At 33.4% G+C, this 22,898-nt stretch overlaps 1 protein-coding gene across 5 annotated transcripts in view; it reads right to left on the bottom strand.

The window, feature by feature from the left end:
• Positions 1-3,812: 3,812 nt before the first annotated feature.
• LOC111679332 (bromodomain adjacent to zinc finger domain protein 2B) overlaps positions 3,813-22,898 on the bottom strand; it is a 93,852-nt gene continuing 74,766 nt past the window's right edge. For 3 of the 5 annotated variants that reach the window (XM_046954904.1, XM_046954903.1, XM_046954905.1), the window contains 17 exons: positions 18,623-19,030; positions 18,319-18,561; positions 17,352-17,875; positions 16,655-17,283; positions 15,448-16,591; positions 15,085-15,357; positions 14,607-14,963; positions 14,480-14,545; positions 14,227-14,271; positions 13,871-14,082; positions 13,596-13,744; positions 9,644-13,482; positions 6,370-6,491; positions 5,607-5,996; positions 4,423-5,479; positions 4,225-4,346; positions 3,813-4,149 (listed from right to left, as the gene is read on the bottom strand). In XM_046954904.1, the coding sequence (XP_046810860.1) occupies positions 3,993-4,149; positions 4,225-4,346; positions 4,423-5,479; positions 5,607-5,996; positions 6,370-6,491; positions 9,644-13,482; positions 13,596-13,744; positions 13,871-14,082; positions 14,227-14,271; positions 14,480-14,545; positions 14,607-14,963; positions 15,085-15,357; positions 15,448-16,591; positions 16,655-17,283; positions 17,352-17,875; positions 18,319-18,561; positions 18,623-18,782 (9,489 nt within the window). In that variant the 5' untranslated portion in view covers positions 18,783-19,030 and the 3' untranslated portion in view covers positions 3,813-3,992. The remainder of the gene's footprint in view (positions 4,150-4,224; positions 4,347-4,422; positions 5,480-5,606; positions 5,997-6,369; positions 6,492-9,643; positions 13,483-13,595; positions 13,745-13,870; positions 14,083-14,226; positions 14,272-14,479; positions 14,546-14,606; positions 14,964-15,084; positions 15,358-15,447; positions 16,592-16,654; positions 17,284-17,351; positions 17,876-18,318; positions 18,562-18,622; positions 19,031-22,898) is intronic. The other 2 variants (XM_046954907.1, XM_046954906.1) reach the window with 2 other exon arrangements.

Genomic DNA, 22,898 nt, shown 5'->3' on the forward strand with positions numbered 1-22,898 from the left:
TAACCTAGAGTTTTGACTATAAAATATAGAATAGTCTATGCAACAGTCTATTGTCTAGACTATTGAAAAGTATACGGTTTAGACTATTGAGCAGTCTATAGTCTTGACTACAGAACAGTCTATAGTCTTGACTATAAAACAGTCTATAGTCTTGTCTATAGAACAGTCTAGAGTCTAGACTATTGAACAGTCTATAGTCTTGATTATACGACAGTGTATAGTCCTGACCATAGAACAGATGATAGTCTTGACTATAGAACAGTCTAGACTATAGAACAATCTGTAGTCTTGCCTAATAACAGTCTAAAGTTCTGACTATAGAGCAGTCTATTGTTTTGCCTAATAACTGTCTACAGTCTTGACTGTAGAATAGCCTAAAAGCTTGCCCAGACAATAGTCTTGACTATAGCAAAAGCATGTCTATAGAGCAGTATATAGACTGGCCTATAGAATAGTCAATAGTGTTGACTTCTTGACTATAGAATAATTGATACTATAGAAATGTTTTTAGTATTTAAGATATGATCGAAAGTTTATTCAAAAGTTCAAAACCAAAATTTTCCCAAAATTCTTTAAATCTAAAAGAAAAATGAAAACAAACAAAATAACTATTTTCTTAGCTGATGCTGGTATTTAATATAAAATTCAAATATCTCTTTTCTTGTTTTTTTTTTTTGTTTTTGTTTTTGTTCTATATATATATATATTTTTTCATTAATATGTATTGAATGTATATATAACATTTAAAATTTTCTTTATAAACTATAAATACATAAAATGTATAAAGTTTAATTTTTATATATGTATATTAAGAGGAAAGAAAGAAATAAATAAATAATTTTTAATACAAAAATACCAAAAAAAATAAAAAAGGAAATTAAAAATAAAAAGCTGCCAAAATATAAAAAATCCATTAAAAGAACAACACAGACAGAAAGAGATTTAAGTTAAAAAGATAAAAGCGAGAGTTTTATGATTACAAGTTTAAAGAGAACAATAATATAAATTAAAAGTAAACAAAAATATATAAAATTATACATTAAAAAAACACATACTTATACATGTATGTATTTAGGTAAAAAATTAATAATTTGTGATAAGAAAACTTACAACTTAAATACTGTATGTAGAGTAAATAGTAAAATTCTAATTTATATACTGGTGCTTATAATTCTGTGTTTTAAGAGAGATTAATACAAAAAATTTTTAATTTTTTTAAGATTTTACATTTGATCATTAATAATTATTTTTTTTATTTTGTTTTATTAAAATGTTTTTAAACATTTTATTTTCAGTTGTGTTTTGTTATTTAAATGAATTTTCTCTTTTTAGATTTTAAATAATTTTTTTTAATTAATTTTTTATTATTAATGTGGGTTTTTTTCTTTTAGTTTAATTTCTTTTTTTTTTTTTGCTTGTTAAGTTTCTAAAAACTAAGTACAACAAATACAAATATTTATAAATTACAAAGTACAATGTCTTATTAATTATTTATTTTTGTTTTCATTATTATTTATTTATATGTATAATAAACTGTTTTATATTTTATTTATATTTATTTGTAAATTATTTCTTTTTGTTTTGATGCCTTCTTTTTTTATAGTTCTTTTGTTGGTTTTGTAAAAAATATGTTTATTTTTTTGTGTTTAAGGAAAAAAACTTTGTTTTTAATATTTTATTGATTTTTTTTTGTTAATTATGTTTTTAGTAGTTAAATATATAAAAAAATACTGCTTAGTTAGTTTTGCGAAAAAAATACAAAAAAATTAATACATTAATTTATTTTAAAATTAAATTAAAATAAAACTTAAAAACATAACTTATTGCATAAAGAAACTAAATTATTTATTAAGTTATAGTTGTGTTTTGTTGTTAATTTTATGAGTATATTAAAAAAAATGTATTTATTATTATGTTATTTGCTTAAAACAAATTGTTTTTATAAGAAGTTTTTTAGGTTTTTTTTAACCAATTTGTTCGTGCTTTTGTTTTCTTCTTCTAAATTATAAATATTTTATTTGTTTTTCTTGAGATTTTGAGCAAAAAAAATTTTAAATAAAAATATTAATAATATATAAACTTTTTGCTGCAGATCGTTCTATAGTCTTGACTGTAGATCAGTCTATAGTCTGCACTATACAGTTCATAGTATTGACTATAGAACAGTTTATTGCCTTGACTATAGAACAGTCTATAGTCTTGGCTATAGAACAGTCTTTAGTCTTGACTATAGAACAGTCTATAGTCTTGACTACAGAACAGTCTATAGTCTTGACTATAAAACAGTCTATTGCCTTGACTATAGAACAGTATATAGTCTTGGCTATAGAACAGTCTTTAGTCTTGACTATAGCACAGTCTATAGTCTTGACTATAGCACAGTCTATAGTCTTGACTATAGCACAGTCTATAGTCTTGACTATAGCACAGTCTATAGTCTTGACTAAAGAATAGTCTATAGTCTTGTCTATAGAACAGTCTGTAGTATTGACTATAGAACAGTTAATAATCTTGAATATAGAACAGTCTATAGTCTTGACAGTATATCAGTCTATAGTCTTGACTATAGATCAGTCTATAGTCTTGACTATAGATCAGTCTATAGTCTTGACTGTAGATCAGTCTATAGTCTTGACTAAAGATCAGTCTATAGTCTTGACTATAGATCAGTCTATAGTCTTGACTATAGATCAGTCTATAGTCTTGACTATAGATCAGTCTATAGTCTTGACTATAGATCAGTCTATAGTCTTGACTATAGATCAGTCTATAGTCTTGACTGCAGATCAGTCTATAGTCTTGACTGTAGATCAGTCTATAGTATTGACTATAGATCAGTCTATAGTCTTGACTATAGATCAGTCTATAGTATTGACTATAGATCAGTCTATTATATTGTCTATATATTAGTCTATAGTCTAGACTATAGATCAGTCTATTGTCTTAACTATAGATCAGTCTATAGCCTTGACTATATATCAGTCTATAGACTTGATTATAGATCAGTCTATAGTCTTGACTATAGATCAGTCTATAGTCTTTACGATAGATCATTATATTGTCCTGTCTATAGATCAGTCTATTGTCTTGACTATAGATCAGTCTATTGTCTTGACTATAGATCAGTCTATAGCCTTGACTATAGATCAGTCTACAGTCTTGACTAGAGATCAGTATACAGTGTTGACTATAGATAAGTCTATAGTCTTGACTATAAATAAGTCTGTAGTCTTGACTATAGATCAGTCTATAATCTTGACTATATATCAGTGTGAACTGTTGATTATTTCATAGTTTAAAGATCATTTATAGTCTAGACTATAAATCAGTCCATAGTCTATACTTTTCTAAAGTTAATTTCTTAACAAAAACGCAAAAAGTTTATAAATTATTAAAATTAAGAAAAAAAAAGTAGTTTTTAAAAATAACTTTCCTTTTCTAAACGAGTAAGTGATCTCTCTTCTCCTTAACCATTTTGTGGACAGACAGTTAGTGAAAATTTAAATATATCCAAATATTGATCCTAAATTTCCATAAAAATTCTGTTATAATGAGCGAAGTGTGTGTGTGGTGAGAGAGTAAGTGGAAATATTATTAATTTAAGTGTTTACAATGTCAAGAAGTGTGCATTGTAATAATATAATTCTGGTAGTTTTTATTATTGTTTAAAATCTTTATTTTTTATTTGTGTGTGTTTGTTTTTTTTATTATTATAACTATATTAATTAATATCAAGCCTTGTTTAATTAGTTAAAATTTGAATAAAGTTAGTTCTTAAATTGTATGTATAATTTTTTGTTTTTTATTATTATTTCACTTACGATTGTTTTTTTACTAAACATTTTGTTTTACTTGTGTTTGTGTGTGTGTGTGTTTTTATATGATTTAAAATCCTTTTTATTGGATTTAAATGTTGAAAAGTTTAATTTTATTTATTCGCTGTTATATTTGAGTTGTTGCTGTGTTTGTTGTTGCTGATGTTGCAATTGATATCATGAGTGTTTATCAGTCAATTCGGCCCAACGCATTTCAAAGAATTTACGCATACCATGACCAGCTTTGCCCACCGGCGAGTCGTCTTCATTAAACATTTCACAATTGTCGAAAATCTGTCGTACATCAACACAAAAATCTTCTCGACATTTGTAGCTGAAAGTTGGAATAATGTTAATAAGAATTTGTTGGTGAAAAAAAAGGGGGGGGGGGGGGCTTTAATTGATTTACCTTAAATCTTGTAGTCTTTTCTTAATGGTGGATAAATCCATGGGATTTTTTATGATTTTGCGATACGTGGGAAATTGTTTGGTATTTACTGGCAACAGAAAAGGCCAAGAATCTTCATGTAGCTATAAGTGAGAAGTTAGAGAACATGTTCTTTTTAGTATTATATGTCTTTGCTAAGAAGTAGCTTTAGAAATTTACCTCCATTTCACTTAAAACGGTTTTACATACGGCCAATTCTTTCATTAACTTTTTGGTGGCATGTTTTTCTTTTTTCTCTTGTTTCAATTTTTCCTTGGCCTCCTGAACGGCATGTATATTTATGGGAGGTGGTGGCCCTAGAGCAGTAGGTGGTGGTGTTGTCACCGCGCTGCTAGAAACCACCATCATGGAGGGCGAAGTAGCAGGAGCATGCAGCTGTGGTGAATGCTGGCTGGCAGAACCATGATGCATCTGTTGTTGTGTGGGCGTTGAGGAACGGGATGATGATGTTATGGAGGAATGTTGTGGGGAGGTAGTAGCACACATTAGATTACCAGTCACACCAATGGGTGGAGTGGGAGGTGCTGCTGTTATATTGGGTAAAACTGGCATTTGATTTGGTAGTGCTGTAGCAGTTAAGAGACCGCCTGTGGCCGTTGTTTGTGTTATAGATGGCGGTATAACAGTGGCTAAAGCTAACGTAGCAGTTGTGGCTGCTGTTATGGTTGACGGTGATGGTGGTGGTAGTGAGGGTGCTGCTATCACGGCCGCTGAACTGGGCGGTACCAATTGTGTGGTATTAAGGGGATATGGCAAATGATTTGTTTGATTTGTAGCGATTTGTTGTAGTGGCGTTGGTGCGCTGAGATTGGCAAAATGTGATGGTGATGACATTATTTGTCCTTGAGGTGGTAAGAGTCCTGCCGTACTGGGCATACAATTGAAATTTTGTTGCTGTTGTTGTGTTGGTGGCGTTGATGTTGGTATTGGTGACATCATGGGTAGTATGTTTGCTGCACTAGCTGGCGTTTGTTGCAGTGACTGTTGTTGCTGCTGCTGTGTATGAAGCATAGCAACATTTCCTGCTGCAGCTGTATTGCTGCCTAATGCTGTTGTGTTGGTTGTACCATCCATGCTGGTATCATTGAATTCATTGTTTGTGTTTTGTGGACTTAAAGCACCTTGACGATTTGTTACTTGATTTTGGAAGCGCGTTGTATCGATAGAGTTGTTATGATGATCATCGAATGATGTTGAGGCCACAGAATGAGCGGGACTGAAGAGAAATATAGAAATAGTATTTCCACTTGAGTTTAAACTTTCTCGTGATTAACAGATTTAAAAAGGTAACGAATTTTTTAACCATTTTTGAAAAAAATAACAATAAAACAAAACAAACTCACCTCAACGGTGCCGGCAGCGATGTCATTGACTCATCATGCGATGAATTATGAATATTATGATGATCGGCCGATGTATTCAACTGTTCACAACTGGACGATGTATTATGATGTTTATCTTTGCGTTTCGATAGCGAGGCAGATGAATCACGTTCACGGCGAGGTTTACTAGTGGAGGAACGTTTTTTCGGTGGTGGTGCCTTTGAAATGCAACCATGACAATACCATTTGCCACGCGGCACTTTCAACAGTGGAGGAATGTAACAATCAGCATGATATGCACGTGGACACAAATCACAATAGATCATTTTGCCAACCGGTGAGGGACGATGACCGCCACAAACAATACATTTACGTTCATTGGTAGCCTTATTAACGCACTCATAGCAATACCTTGAAGAGGATGAAGTAATCGGAAATAAAAGGAAAGTTTAATGAGAATTCAAAAGTTTAGAGAAATTCTAAGAAATGAAAACATAATTTTTTTAGGTGTTTTATTGGATTAGTGCTTTTAAGAGGTGACAACATGGGGGAAGATTTTTTTAAGAATTTCTTTCTTTTACGACTGAGACAAACAAATAACAATTGATTCGATTGATTGATTGACTGACTGAATTGAAATGAAATGAATTTTATGTAAAAAAACAAAAACAATTACAAGAAAACCAAACAAAATTAGTTGCCACCAAAACTTTTTTTTAACAAAACATTAAAAGAAAATTTGATTGTTGTGTGTGTAAAAATGTTTGGCAAAAACTATACTTACCAATCACCATCGGGTATATTCTCCATTTTCGGTTTGAAACAGTAGGTATGATAACCCTTATCGCAGCCATCGCACAGCAAGAGTTTATCTTCATTTTCGCCAGATGTGCAGAACTGGCAATTCTGTAAGGAATTCGAATATTTGGAAGATTTTGTAGATGATGTTGATTTTTTACGGCTTCTACCTAATTTTTTAGTATTTGTTGTTGTTGTTTTGGTGGATTTTAAAGGAGTGGAGGAGGAGAAGGAGGAGGAGCAAGGACTAGAGGAAGTTTTATGGGATGTTGTGGTGGTATTGTTGTTGTGGGTGTTTGTGGTTGTTAATTTTTTATTATTATTATTTTTACTTTTAGTCGCTGCTAATTGTTTTTTGTTCTTTTTGGAAGGAGTTTTTTGTGTGTTGGGGGAAGGTGTATGGGGTGGTGATGTTGTTGTTGTTGCTGTTGGTAGTGGTGAAGTTACAGAATCTCTTGACGATAAAGAAGGTGTGGGTGAGGGACAGCCTGCCCCTCTAGGACTAGGATTTGCCGAATTGGGTGATTGTGCTAGAGATACTTCACCCGATTTTAAAGCATTCTTAAATCTTTGTTTAGGAGTTTGATATTTAAGATTTATTTTAATAGTAGTAGGTGTGGTAGTCTCACAAACCATTACAGAATTCTCTGCACTCTCTTTACTTGAGGCAGGAATCTCATCCCCCTTGGCATGAGATAGAGAATTCTCTTCATTGCCCCCAAATAAAGTTTGTAAACCCAAAGAATGACTTTCACTAAGTGAAACATGTTCATTTTTGTTTGATTTATTTTTAGATTTCTTATGATGTTTATGCTTATGTTTTCCATTGAAATTTTCATCATTTTTATGGGAATTTTTCTTATCTTTCGATTTTTTTTCTTTTTTAGATTTTTTAGACTTTTCCGATTTTTCCGGTTTTGTTGTTGAAGGCAACTTTTGGGTATAAGCAAGTTAATAACCATATTTTAGCAAATAAACAACCATCAAAGTACAAAGTATAAAAGGGAAAAAGTCATAAAGGAAAAGCAGTTTGTTTTTTTTTTAAGGAAAAAAGGTGGGGCGTTGGGGCAAAGGAGGAAAATTTGTATTTGAATTTATTTATTGTTTGTTTACCAATCACCAATGTTTAATGAGTTATTTACAAAAAAAAAGGTCATAAATGTATGTAAAGTGTAATGATTTTTGTCAAATGATGATTTGTTTTAAAGCAAAATTGTTCCAAAAAAAAGTGATCAAATGTAAAATGTGTGAATTTTAAATGGTTTGGTTGGTTGTGTGGTATGAATTATGTGTTATTATGAAATGTTTTATATATTTTTTTTAATAAAAGTGTTTTAACAAACATTCACCATATTAAAACAGTTTATTTATTTTTATTTTTTTTTTTTAATGCAAAATTAGAAAGTTAAAAAATAAATCAAAAAAGAACATATAAAAAAAGCACACAAAAAAAATTAAATGATTTTTATTGAAAAAAAGAGGATTTAAGATGCAATAAGTTAATAGAAGTTAACAATTAAATTATATATTAGAAGAAGAACAATAAATGATTAACGCAAAACAGTTTTTTTTCAGGATTTTGATTTAAAGCGACATTTATATATATTTAATATAAATTTAATAAAAGTGCGTAGTAAATTGGACAACAACAAATATTTTTTTTTATTTTTTATTTTGAAAAAAGAAAAAAATCGAAAAAAGTTTAAGAAAAATTAGATGATTTTTTTTGTTTAAAATATTTTTTTTTTAAATTAATTTGTTTTCTAAACTAAAAACAAACAAACATGATAGAAGAAATGGAATAACTAATTTTGTTTATAAATTATAAGCAAAAAAAGGGCTAAAATACAATAAAATGTTATAAACAAAATGCAAACTAAATTTAAAGGTTTTTTTTTGTTTTTGCAATGGTCTAGTTAAGATTTTATTTTTACTACAATATACGTTTTTTATAGTGTGACCTTCTTTTAAGAGATTCTGTTTTATTTAACATCAGTCAAACCTAAACCCTTGTCTGCATGTTGAGATCAATTGTCCAAACATATCTTTGGGATTTTAAATTTCATAAATAAGGGAAATAAGATGTAAATTTAATCAAAAACGACTAGACTAAAGTTAAGTCTATAGTTTAGTATACAGTCTAGGCTATAGTTCAGTCTACAGTTTAGTCTACAGTCTAGGTTATAGTTAAGTCTATAGTCTAGTCTACAGTCTAGTCTATAGTCTAGTCTATAGTCTTGTCTATAGTCTAGTCTATAGTCTAGTCTATAGTCTAGTCTATAGTCTAGTCTATAGTCTAGTCTATAGTCTAGTCTATAGTATAGTCTATAGTCTAGTCTATAGTATAGTCTATAGTCTAGTCTATAGTCTAGTCTATAGTCTAGTCTAGTTTATAGTCTTTAGTCTAGTTTATAGTCAAGTCTATTTACTAGTCTTTTGTTTATTTCATAGTCTAAGATAGTTAGTTAGTCGAATTAAAGGACTGAAGACGAGTCCTTTAATTCGACATCAGTTGAGAAAGCCACAAGGAAAAATAGGCAACGGATTGTCGAATATACTCAAAACTTGATATATAAACCAGGGGTTTAGAATATCATTTCTTAAATTTTTGGTTATTTGAGATGTTATGATAGGTCTATGAAAATTCAAATTCAGTTTTTGTGATATACAAATATAAAGTGTCTTGGCGCTATAATTCCGATATGATTATGATTTATTCTCTGGCTTGTGATATTTATCGTTTTTAAGCCCTAATTTTAAACCATTATATGCTAATAATTCAACAACAAAAATACTAAATATTTCTCAAAATCCAAATTGAAAAATAAGAAATTAAAATACAAAGTTAACTGAGAAAGGCAAATGGAAACCAACATGCAAAAATTTCAAATAAAAAACTTTATATTTAATACAAAAAAAAATACTATCATTATAATAGATCTATAACTATACGTTAGTTTAGTTAATAAAGTGTTAGAATTTAAAAGAAAACTAATTCAAAGAAAACCAAACACAAAACACAGAAAAACTTAAAATAAAAAAATATATTAAAAGTGTGAAAGGTGGTGTAGTGTAGAGATAGATAGAAGTTAAAGAAAATGAAGTCTCGTTTTGTTGAAAACATAAATGAAATAAAATGTGTGCTTGTGTAGTGTTAATTATTGCCTGATTAATAATAAAATTTAAGTAGTTTTATGTTTTTTTTTAATTTAAGTATAGAAAAACTATAGTGATTTATTATTTAAGAAAAATAAACTTACGGCTTTCATAATGCTTTTATCCCAGGCCACACAAGATTCCAAAACGTATAGAGCCATTGCTAGCTGTGCGGTGGTATGAGAACGTGAAACGGCATCACGCCAAGACACCAAACCTTTGGGTATATTTTCCACTTTTTCATCTTTGTCACTATCACAATTGCTGGAGGGAGAATCGCCTCCGGAATTATTTTCGTTGTTAGCCGAGGAGTGCGTTTGTGTATTAAGATCACCGCCGGCGTTGTTGCTGTTGGCATTTGAATTGCTGCTGGCTGCATTATTGGCATTATTAGCGGCTATGGCCATGGCTCGTTCATTAAAAGCCGAGGGATTAAAAGCTTGTTGTTGCTGCTGCTGCAGCAAAGCCTGTTGTTGTTGCTGCTGTTGCATTTGTTGGTAATAGGCAGCCGCATTGGCGGAATTTTGTGTTTGAGTATTTTGTTGATTTTGAGCAATGGCCGCTAAGTGGGCATCACCCGTTTGTGCACCCAAGGGTGGTTTCAAATATCTCCTCTCTATATTCGCTTCCAAGTCAATAATGCGTTCTCTAATCATGGGTATAATGCTGACAAAGTCTTCTTCGGTTATATCTGCATCACTTTCTAGATTAAGTTCGGATTCTATTCTGGGTGGCAATTGCCAGTGTTTCAATTGCATAGAAGCCGAAGCGATTTTGTCTTCTAATACTTCTAGCTGCTCCAACAAAGCCATTTCTACTCGTTTAGCTATTTTGGGAGTCCAATCGTTGGGTTTATCCGGCAATAGATAATCTTTATCATCTGGTCTTACTTCACCCATGGGATAGGGTAGACCCAAAGGTATTTCCTGGGTCAAAAAACGTGTTAGGTTTTCTTTAAGTTCTTTTTCTCTTAAACCCGTGGAATTGAGAGAATTTATAACCTGCTGCAGCAATTCCATGGTATCGATTTTCCACCAACCATAGCGCAAGTTACGTTTTACATAAGATCCCTTTTGTTTCTTAGGAAACCCCTCTCTCTTGATTTCCTCCAACATTTGAGATTCTTCCAGAGACATTTGCAAAGGAGTGGGTATATCGTATTGTATGAAATTGCTTATATTAGCCAAAGACATTTGCTGCATATTCTGTAGGGAAGTTTGTAAAGCCTCATCTAATTTTATTTCCAATTTGGGCTTAATGTCTTCGGCAAACTCCGCCTCCGCGCCAGCTCCTACAACACCTCCGCCAGTGTCGCAGAGTGCGTCCTTAGGAAAAGGAAAAAATTTCATTTTGCTTTCGTTTTTTAACACAAATTTCTTATCAACTCCGCCACGCAACTCCCCCTCCTCGTCATCGCATTCCATATTGTTATTGTCTTTACCTTCTACATCTGCTACATCTTCACTTTTCATCGTTGCTGCAGAATGATGACGAGGAGTCTCCAAGGAGTTTTTTGAATTTTGTAATTTCTCCTCAAATTCCTTTAGTTTCTTTTCGATGTCGGCCTCATTGAGTCCGGACAAGGATAGTATGCATTCCGTGGTTAATTTCGTTAGATCAGCCTTACAATCATCCATGGTAACGGTGAAATACTGCACATTATTCGAGATATCCCAGGGATGGCCCTGAATTTGATAGCTAGAGCCACAGGTGATATTGGCAAACATCTTTTGGAATTCCTTTAGATTGGTGGCATTCTGAGGTTCTGTGGTTGTCAATGGCACTTCTCGATTAACAATGGAAAACCACTTGACTTCGGGTATTTCGCTTGTGAATAAAGGTTTAACATCTGAGGGTCCCGTAGAGGAGACAATAATGCAATCATCTTCTTTTTTGTCCTCATACTTATTGGCGCCACTATTGCTAGTGCAAAGGTTTATGCTAGTGGTGACGTTGTTGGTGGTGGTACTGGATGTGGTGGGATTAGACATCATGGAAGTTGTAGTGTTAGCAATAGAAGAAGTAGAAGAATTCATTTTATTCAAATCTGGTTTATCACAGTTTATAGTTATTGAATTCTGCAGCTGATTAAGATTCGTCATGTGGGAAGTAGTGGTTAGCTGATGCAGAGCAGAGGAAGGCGGTGGTGGTAGTGGTACTTTCATATCTACTTCCATTTCTTCCTTTTTAGACAGCTGATTTATAATGTGTGCCGGTGGCAAGAGGCCAGCAGCATCGGGTTTCTCCACTTTGGCAGTACCATTATTATCCAATTGTATACCATGCGGTTGTATGGCCACATCGTAATCATCATCATCGTCATCACGCAAATCGACTATTTCAGGTTCTATGCGATTAGTTTCGATGACATCATCATCAGAGTCATCAGCTGGATTATTATCGATAACATTTTCCACTGCTGGTGGTGCTGGTGGTTGATTTGCGTTGGCAGCCGTTAATGCCTCCAACTCTCTCATTTCAACATCCAAACTATCTTCAGTTTTGTCATTACAATTCTTAGTGACATCTTGTGCCAAAGGTTCTGGACTCATGTTTTCCTTTCGCTCCTCATCTTCTTGCTCTAGTATTTCTTGGAAACGGAATATATCATTTTGAGCCGATTCTAAAGCTTCTATAAATATACCGCCTGCCTTGGGCAGACGCCAGTAGCGACGCCAAAAACGATCTTGACCAAAACATGTGGCTCTTAGTTGATTTGTGCTCTTCTCCAACACTTCTTTACAGTTCAAGGAGGCTCTAATGATTTTATCTAACTTCTTTTGCAATTCATCAGCCGATAGTCTATTATCTTCATCCTCTTCCACATTGGTAATTTCCGATTCTATATCAGAAAGATCTTCATCCATGCCCACATCGGTGGAGGCATCATCGTTGAGGCCTTTTATGGTTTTTTTGCCTCCCAATAAAGCATTTATATCACCCGTAGAGGCTCCACCATTATGATACGATGTGGATGAAGTTAAATCATCCAATTTGGCCATTTTAGTGGGTGTTATATCACTTGAGCCCATTAAGTTAGCGGCCGACAATTTTCCTTCATCCAAATTGCTAGGCAGGTTGGTTAATTCCTTATCGATTTGTTTTTGCGAACCATCTAAATCCACTTCCATATTTTCATCCTTACTGGTGTTATTATTTTGTTCGCCTGCTGTTTCTTGTGCGGAGGTAGCTGCCGCCCCCGTATTATCTTCCTCCTTTTTATTGGCTTCATCGGCTGATTCCTTCTCTAAACGTTCAGCATCTAATTTCTGTTGTTGTGCCATCGCCTGCATGGCTGCTTCACGTTCAGCTTGTATCTTCTCATATGCCTCTATTCTCGATTTGCGCATGTGTAGAGCTTTATATTTCCTCACTTTCATATCGGTCATGTACTTTTCTTTACGCATTTGATTGCAGGTCTCTAGACTATTATCGATTTGTTTGAGTACCGCCTTATTCATGAGCAAATCATTGCAGAGATGTGCTAATATTTGTGTTTTCTTTGTTGGATTCAAAGCCACAAATGGTCGATCCTTTAGAGCCAATGACATTTTCCACGTTTCATTCTCATGCAATAGCTTATAGTATTCAGCATTTTTGCCAGTATGCACTATAGTTTCCGCATCGATTTGATGATGATCCGGTACTTTACGTTCACGTTCACGATCCATAACAACGCCAAACATTTGTCGTATCTCACCTGTTGCAGTGGCATACAAATAGATGCGTAATATTTCCGATACATTGGAATTTGTTATGTCGGCATTACGTAGAGATTGTCCCAGTAGGGTGGTATGACGTCCCGGATTTGGTATGCCCGGATCTTCTATGGCACATACCAGTAGATGTGTCATCACAGATAAGAGTTCTTCTTCGACTTCAGCATTACTATCGACTACTAAAGCATCGTGGAGATTCTGCAGGGTGGGTAGAGATTCCATGTCTGTGGGAGGTGAGGAGAAAAAAAAAGGAAAAGAAAATTAACATTTCAATGCAAAAAAAAAAGAATGGTATGTTGGGTAAAACTATTTTGTAAAACTTTCATATGATACTTACCAAAACCTAATGTTTCTCCAAAGTTATGTAAGAATTCAAAGACCATTAATAGATCAGCCATAGCTTGACCAGGCAAACGATTGCCAGCAATACGCTCTAAATCGGGTATAGCATGTAATTGCAATAATTCCGAATCCTCTTGAGGTTTTCTATACAACAAAGAAGAAAAAAATACATAAAAATTTTAAACAAGTTTTACAATAACAAGCAAATTTGAACTACAAAATCCTTTTAGTTTAAAAATTTTTAATATATTTCTAACAGCACCTCCTCACCTTATTTGAGCTAAAATTTCAGCATCTCGTTTACGAGCTGCCAAACGTTTTTCTCTTAAAATCAAACGATCCAAGACCATTTGATGTTTCTTCTTTTCACGTTCCTCAAACTTGCGACGCAATTCCAATTGACGTATCAAAGCCATATGCTGGCGTCTACGTTCACGTTCCATTTCTGCGGCCAATAACATTTCCTTTTGACGATTAAGTTCCTAAATAAAATTATAGAAATTATAAAGGAAACCAAAGCAATATTGTTTAAAAGGTCTACTTCCAACTTTGTCTTTTATTTATTTACAAACTACTACTTCTCATGTAAGCTATAGGTTTAAAAAAATTTAACATTTTTTGTATACCTGTTCTTTAGCTAAAATAGCTTCCTGACGTTTCTTTTCCTTTTCCTAATTAAAATAAATTTGTAATAATAGAAAAACAAATATTACCAATTAGTTTACGTTGAGTGTTTTTAAACAAAAGTATAGATTTTAAAAAACAAAGAATTAAGTTAAATTTCAAAAGGCAAAAGACAACAAAATATAAAACACAAAGATATGTAGTTAGAGAATAATAGACAAATATTTGTTTATAAACTTTCTTTTTGCCACATACCTGTTGTTTCTTGAGTATTTCCTCCTGTTTAAGGCGCTCTAGTTCTTCTTGTTTCTTTTTGCGAGCCTAAAATGTAAAAATTTTAATAAAATACAATAACAAAAAAAAATAACTTTTCCTCAAATACCTCTATGGCTTGTTGATTTTTCAATTCTTTTTCCTTACGCTGCTGCTCTAACTTTTCATTTTTCTCTAAACGTGCCTTTTCCTTGTTGCGTGCCATTTCCTCTTTTTGTAATTTCTTAGCATCTCTTAAGGCCTGCTGTTGTTTGGCTATCTCTATGCGTTGTTCTACATTTAGAGTTTGTCGTGTAAAGATTTTTAAATCTTCCAAACGTTTGGCCACATCCTCATCAGACATGCGTATGTAATCACCATCATTGGCATAGGGTGGTGGTGCCGGTTGTAAGAAAGAGCCCACTATGGCTCGAGCCGAGAAACTAAAGTTTTCTCGTGTCAATTTTGAAGGATTCTTTTCTAAATGCTAAAGAATTTTATATAAAACACAATTATTTTAAATTTAGTTTAAAAAAACATTAAATTTGAAATATATATTTTAACAGCAGTTTGTTGTTAGTCTACTAAAAATTGATCTACAAACTCACAGAGAAAACATGACCCATAGTTTTTAAGGGTACATTACTGCCGGGAGCATAGTAAACAACTTCTCCTTTGATTTGTCCCGCCTTGGTAAGACCTCTAATTACTGTTTCACGTTTCCAGCCTAAGTCTAAGGGTATACGCAGTTCGGTTACATTTAAAAGATTAGGCTCCTCACTTTCCGATTCTGATAAGCCGCTTTCAGCAGCAATACTTTCTGAGTCTGTGGACACCTCCATTTGAGCATTAGCTTCTGTTAAAGCTTGACGTATTTTTTCCTAAAAGCATATTTATCATGTTTCAATAACATTAATTGCTAATTGCAAACAAAGAGAGAGAAAGTGTGAGAGAGTGCAACAAATACTCACTATATCAGCGCCTTGTTGTAATAATTGTTGAGTGGATAGCATGGGTTTGATGCCCACTGCCCTTGATTGAGCGAGTAGCGAGGCCACCGTATTCTTTTTGGGTTTCGAGACACCACGACCCAAATTTCTAGGACGTCCCTCTTTGAATGGTGGTTGATTAGTGCGTTCATTACCCATACCACTACCACCACCACTGGCCGAAGAGGAATTGCTACTACTATTACCTCCAGTATTGGAACTATTTGCTGCTGCTCCACCATTACCACCACCGACACCACTACCGCCACTCATACCGATACCGCCACCACCGCTACTCCCTAGAGCTGCGGTTATGGAACTTAAACTTTGTAAACTATTTGAACCCGTATTGCCAGAGTTATTACCACCAGAACCGCCACTGCCACTGCTACCCGATAAATCATTACTAGACGCTGATGATTTATCTGGTTTCATGGATAAATTAAGCGGAGCATCAAAATCTTCTATAGTAATGGTAGCTCCGGCAACATTCGTATTGGCGAGCGATGTATTCGATACTGAAGAAGCAGCCGGTTTTAAACTGAGATTAACGCCCGAGTTAAGATCAGTTGTACCGCTTAAATCGTGTATATCTTTATTTTTATTCGATAAATTATACGCTCCATTCGAGGTAATAGTAGGTGGCAATTTAATGACCTCCACTCGATCCGACGATGAGTCTCGGCTCGTTCGACCACTGCTCGGTCCGGTCAAGTCCAAGTGTGGCGTACTCTGTGACGATGAGGCTGCCGAGGCGCCCGAAGATTTTGATGTGCTACTCGCTCCTCCACCTAGGCCACTCAGTGCAGCTATCTGGGCCGCCGTCAGTGTGGGAGGTAGACTGGGTCCGGGGCCAGCATTGGCTGCGGCAGCTATGGCAGCATACTCCATTTCGAGTCTAGCCCTTTTCGCCGGGCTAAGACCTGAAAATGCAATGCAAAATGTTTTTGAATCTGATACGTTTGTTTTGTTTTGTTGTAGTTGTAGTGTTTGATCATGATCAGAAATGGTCTTTTTACGACCACGTGTAGTAGTACCGGGTATTTTGGGGCCCACGATGGATGATGTGTATTTGATGATTTCCGTATCGGGTGGCAAGCGTACTCCCAACAGCGATGGATGGTCACTGTAATCATTAAGGAGTAAAAATTAAAATCTGTAACATGTGAAATAGGAAGTTAAAACTTACCCTAATCCTCCGGAGGGCATAAAATCGTTGACTGATTGCTTATTACCGGCCGTGGAAGAGGATGTGCTGGACGATGAGCTAACTCCCGCATTATTACCAGCATTGTTGGCGGCTGCTGCTGCAGCAGAGGCATTACTGGCCGCAAAAGCATTCATGGCTGCTTGCATACTCTGTTGCGGTGTCATGCCCAAAGTACCAAATTGTGACAATGAATTCAAAGCATTCAAGGAGGCATTATTTTTATCATCATTCTTGTTACGCGATGAAGATGATGATCCACTCATACCACCTCCACCACCAGCTCCACCTCCGCCACTTCCGCTTAAAGAACCATGTGTTGACATAAGTCCTCCGACTGAAGAGTTATTATTTGCCGAAGATGAACCCATTAAATGATGGGAAGAGGAAGAATTGTTAGATGAAGAATTCCTTGACTTCTTCGATGAAGATGATGATGAGGATGAAGAAGAGGGATTGGCAGCAGCAGCGGCAGCAGCCACTTGCATAGCTAATAGTTCTTTGTGCAAAACAACCGGATCATAAGCTGAACCCGGCGACGGAGGCAATTGTACAGAGATTGTAGAAGACGTTGATGAGCCTGAGTTTTTACCCAGATTTGAGGAATTATTCTTTTGAAAGGAAAAGAAAAACAATTTTTTAAAACAAAAAGAAATATTTTAGATCTAAAACTAATTACTTTGTAAGAGTTGGAGTTGCTGTTGTTGTTATTATTATTGCCACTATTGGAGGAGCTGCCCAAACCTGTTGATGGTGTTATCGTAGTGCCCGCTCCCACCAAATGCATGCCTGCTAAAGCGGCCGCCGGATTAGAGGCCACCGCCGCTGCGGCAGCTGCCGCATTTAAACTATTGGCCAAGGATTGTTGCTGCTGTTGTTGTAATTGTTGTTGCTGCTGCTGTTGTTGTTGTTGCTGTTGACGTTGTTTTTCTTTACGAGACTTACTGCTCGATTTATTGCCGGATGATGATGTACTACCAATACTGGAGCTTGAATTACCACTTGTACTGGAATTTTGTGTTCCAGAACCAGTAGAACCACCAACGCCACCACTATTACCAGCTCCAGCACCAGCAGCACCTAAACCTAAAGCAGCCGGCCCAAAAGCAGCAGCCAAGTCAGGATGGGGAAATGGTGATAAACCAGAGGCTTGTAAGCGACTAAAATAGTCTTGGGCAGCTAACTGAGCCATTGACCACCAACCTAAGGAAGAGAGTGAGAAATGTTTAATACAATTACAAATTTACAATTCTTTGAAATTTTTAAAATCCCTTTACGAAATTGTTTCCGAATTTTAGTTTAAAAGTTAAATAAAAGAAAATTTGTTTTATAAACTTTAATGTCCGCTTTTGAAACAATGGAATATCATTGATTCAATAGTTAGTGAAACATTCAAGTTTTAATTTTAATCTAGGAGCGTTTTCTTCAAACAACATTTTTTGCAAATCAAATGAGTTTGCTGTTTCACTCCACATATTTGTTTGCGATACACTTAGGATTTGAACCCGGGGCCCTAACCGAACATCACTTAGCATAGAAATTTAAAAAGTGTTTTAGACCGTTAAGCTAAAGAACCGATCAAACAAGTTGCAACTAAATAAGCAACTTGAAACAAATTTCTCATTATACTTTACACATTAACTCACTTGCTGGATGTAAACCGGCCAAACTGGCAGCTTGAGAAGCGGCCACCGCCATGGTATTTTGATGATGATGACCAGCAGCGGCCGCAGCAGCTGCTGCAGCCATGGAATAACGATCATTAGCAGCAGAAGCAGTGGGATTTGGCAGTAAACCCAAGCCAGCAGCGGCAGCAGCATTAAATTGTGCGTTAAATAAAGGATTAGCAGCTGCTGCGGCAGCAGCGGTAGGATCACGTCCCCAGTAAGCTAAAAAAATGAAAATTTAATCCATAAATACAAAAAGTTTCTTCTTTAAAACCCCACTTACCAAATAGTGAAGCCGCATCTAGTAAAGCAGCTGGATCGTGTGCAGCACCACCTGCACCGCCAGCACCAGAATTGCCGGATGATTTACCTCCACCACCGCTGCCTCCTTTACCATCATTTTGTTGTCCACCCTCACCCGCATTTTTATCCATGTTCTTCATGAATGTATGGGGGTCAAAGGGTCTATTGTTACGTTTAATTTTGAAGTTTTTATTTTAAACGGAATACCTATATTTTTCAAATAATTCGTTGTCTCTCACAAATTCTATCAGTTGGTTGCTGCTGTTGTTTGTGTTGTGGTTGTTGTTGTTGTTTTATTATTAAACAATTTTTAATAATTTTATACATTTCATCAGTTCATTACACAGTCCTGTTCACTTTATTATGCTATTGTTTTTTTTTTTTTTTGCTAAAAAAAAAAAAAAATTTATAGAAAGAATGAGAATAAAGATAAAATAAAATTCACACAAAACAAATGCAAAAAAAAAATAACTAAGTAATAACAAACATGTTGTCAACAAACAAGTTGTATGTATTATAATTCCAACTCCAACATTAATAAAACAAATACACAATATAAGAGAATTTTAAAATCAGAGAGAGAGAGAGCTTTAAATTTAAACTCTCTTTTAGTACAAGTGTGGGAAAATTTTGTTTTGTTGTTTTTTTTTAGTTTCTTTATTTTTACACGCCAAATTTACAGAGGAAACGAATAGAGTGTGTAGTAAAAACGCCAAAATAATTATTAGTAAAAGATAAATGTAATATAGAGAAACAAAACAAAATGGAAATGTCAAAACATAATAAATACACACAATACCAGTGAGTACATTTCTAAGAAAAAAACGTTTTTGGCCAACAATAAATAAAACACTAGAGGCCGAAAGATAAAACAATTTTTCAACCATATTACAAAATATTGGTTAATTTATTTTATCTAAAAGATGTTATTTATTGTTTTTATTTTAATTTTTTTTCAATTTTTAATTTATTTTTGTATTACACTCACTATTGTCTTCTTCTTTTATATGAAACATCCACTGTATTCATAGAAAGTAATGACATATTCTAGTTGTTGTGATTAGCAACACTTAAAGGATTTAATTATTACTTACAATTCTTATTACTTAGATTAAATTAATTGCATATTAGTTTAATTAATATGATTATTATTTGGTGTTTAATCTTTAACTCAAAAATCGAACTTTACACGCTCTCCCTTCAAATTAGATATTGACATATGTACGTCATTAGGTTTTGACATATTGAGAAAAACATATTGCATATTCTACCTATAGATCTGCATATAATGGTCTTATTTGCTTGCAGTGTAGCCAGGCTTAACTCATCCTGATGTTGGAGATCAAGAACACATGGACATGCCAAGATTTTGGGCCTACTATATTCAAATTTTAAACCATTCAAACCCTTTGGCTAAACTACCCCAACACACGGACTTTGATAGATTTTCTTTAAGTTATTATTGCTTCTAGTAGTGAATGGTGTAGGCGTGGCGATGGACCTAAAATGAGCTGCAGAAGGGTATACAAATTTGGTATTTTTCGATCTTTAAAAGTACAATGGTACACCAATGATCCATTTTGTAAAAATTTTAAATATGAAATTATTATTAAAAAATTGTAGTTTTGACACAAAGTTTAAAGACTTCGGTAAATTTTTTACTTAACTTCGGAGACAATTTTTAACAAAAGAGTACTTTTTAGTATTACTTTTATATCTGTAGACTAGTCTTTTGTCTAGTTTATAGACAACTCTATCCTCAAGTCTATAGAGAGATAATGAACAGTTCATTATCTCTGTCTATTTCTATTCTTTTGAATAGAATATCTGTAGACTAGTCTTTTGCCTAGTTTATAGACTACTCTATCCTCAAGTCCATATTGACCAGTCTAAGAAACAGTCTATGGTCTTAAATATTGACTTGTCTAATGACTAATCTATAGTTTTTAAGTACTTTTAACTAGAACTTTTACAGTATTTCTGAATTAGTCTTTGGACTAGTGTTAAAGTCGGTTTGAAATGCTTTTTTTCTACATTGAAATTTGCAAAAATATATATTTGATACAATATGACCTAAAAAAGTACACTTTTAAAAAAGGGTTTTGTACAATTTTAATATTCTATTTACTATCCTTGAACTGCAGTGTTTGTTTGGAATAATTATCTCTCCCCCAATAATTATCTCTTCCCAAAAACTCTAGTGTACCAGATTGATATATTTGCCACTTTCCTATAAGTCATATAATGAAAAAAGAATCTGTTAGTCAAGGTTAAGTCACATGTCTGACATTACCCTTGTTAGGATCTTTGCGAATAGGAACTTTTAATGAAATGAAAAGGCAGATGCTTTTGATATATCTAACGCCGTTTCAGCAGAAAGTCCTTTAGGTTTTATGAAACGTAGATTCCACAGAACTTATATCGAACCCAAAAGTAGGCATGATACGACGTTGATAGTAGTAATAATAGGACATTGGGTGTTAGGTACTCATTAACTAGTTGCGACACAAGAAAACAAGACAACATCTTTAATCTTTTCTGTAAATTTCCTGCTCCAGACGTGAAGAGAAGCTATTTTCTAGCAGTTACTTCATATTCAAACTTGGTAAAATATCTACGTGTAAACTTATATCTAATCTAGCCTGTAGACTTTTCAAGGCTACAGGCTAGATTAGATATCACATAATACTTCATTTGATGAATGCAGTTGTCCTCTCAAAACGACGTCCCTTCGATTTGAAATAGTGTTAACAGTATTAAATATGTAATCATTTTTATTTTTTCTTATCTGGTCTCCTGAAAAGCAGTTCAGAATCATCGGAGAAAAGAATTTTGTCATTGGATCTCAATTACGATGATTCTGAACAATTAAAATCTCTATTATAGGAAGACAATGCTTCCTATAACGTTGACAGTAAAATGTGCAGAAAATGTCTAATAATACTGTCAACTTACATATTTTGTCTAGCAATATTTTGGGTAATGCTTTTTCTGACAATGTTGAAAAAGAAAATTTTAAGTTTAGACGATTATTAGATATTTCCTGAAGATTTTTCTGACAACGTTGTAAGATTTGACAATCCTGTATCACGGCTTTAACTTTCAAAGGGTCCTCAAAAACTTGAAATATATTCCATAATTCGCTATATCCTTGTCGTTATATTTGCGCAGAGTTATCTTATGTATTCTTTGAAATTCCAATCGATTGGTTTCAATATAAATCTCTTTAATCTCTGTTGTATCATGTACCCATTCTTGAGATATCTTAATATCTATACATAGGTAATACATTTTCAAACTTTGTGGTAACTTTGTTTCAATATTATTTATCTGTTTGCCGCCAAATTATAAAAAAACTCACTTTGACATTTATTTTTAAGAATTTTTTGTAAAAATTAGATATCTAGGTATATAGTAGCTATAAAACTCAAAATTATCCAATTAAACAAAAATGTATGTTAATATATTAACATAATTTTCTATATTCCTGTTAAAAACTATTATAAACAAACTTTCAATTTAAACTTTAAGTGACCTTCAAAAAATTTTGTTTAAAAATTTTTATCAATTAATTTTTATTTTCTTTTACATATTTTTTTCAATAGGTCGGCCAATGACCTATTGCACCGAGAAACACACACACACACAAAAAAAGAAGAAGACGCATTTACATATTTAACACAAACAGCAAAAAAAAAAACAAAGTTAAAAGAATTTTTTTTAATTTTTTATAAATTTATTGTTTTTATATATTATTTATAGATTATTTAATAAACATTTTATTTTGTCTTGTTTTATAAATTTATGTTCATTTTTTTTATTATTTAAACACTTTACTATTTTTACGTTTTTTCATTTAAATTCATTCATTTGTTTTGTTTTTTGCTGGTTATTAGATGTTTACTTTAGTAAAAGAGTAACAGAGATAGCTAGTGTTTTAACATTTTTACGGGAATTCTCTTTAGTAAACAGTTTTTTTTTGTTTTTGTTATTATGTTTGGTTTTATTAAAGGGAGAATGTTAGGAAGAGAGAATGAGACCAAGAATAATGCCAACGAATTGCACAAGAAAACAAAATTGAAGAAACAAACAAATAATTTGGAAAATTCTTAGATTTTTAATATTTTTCACCTAAAACCGAGCACAACAACATAAAATTAAACAAAATTAACATTTTTGTTGTTAGGATTAAAAACTTAACAAAACAAAGTAATTAGTAAACCCACATACACTCACGCACATGTGGAAAAAAGTAA

This window comes from Lucilia cuprina, chromosome 6 (genome assembly GCF_022045245.1).
Source record: "Lucilia cuprina isolate Lc7/37 chromosome 6, ASM2204524v1, whole genome shotgun sequence".
Taxonomy (NCBI): Eukaryota; Metazoa; Arthropoda; class Insecta; order Diptera; family Calliphoridae; genus Lucilia; species Lucilia cuprina.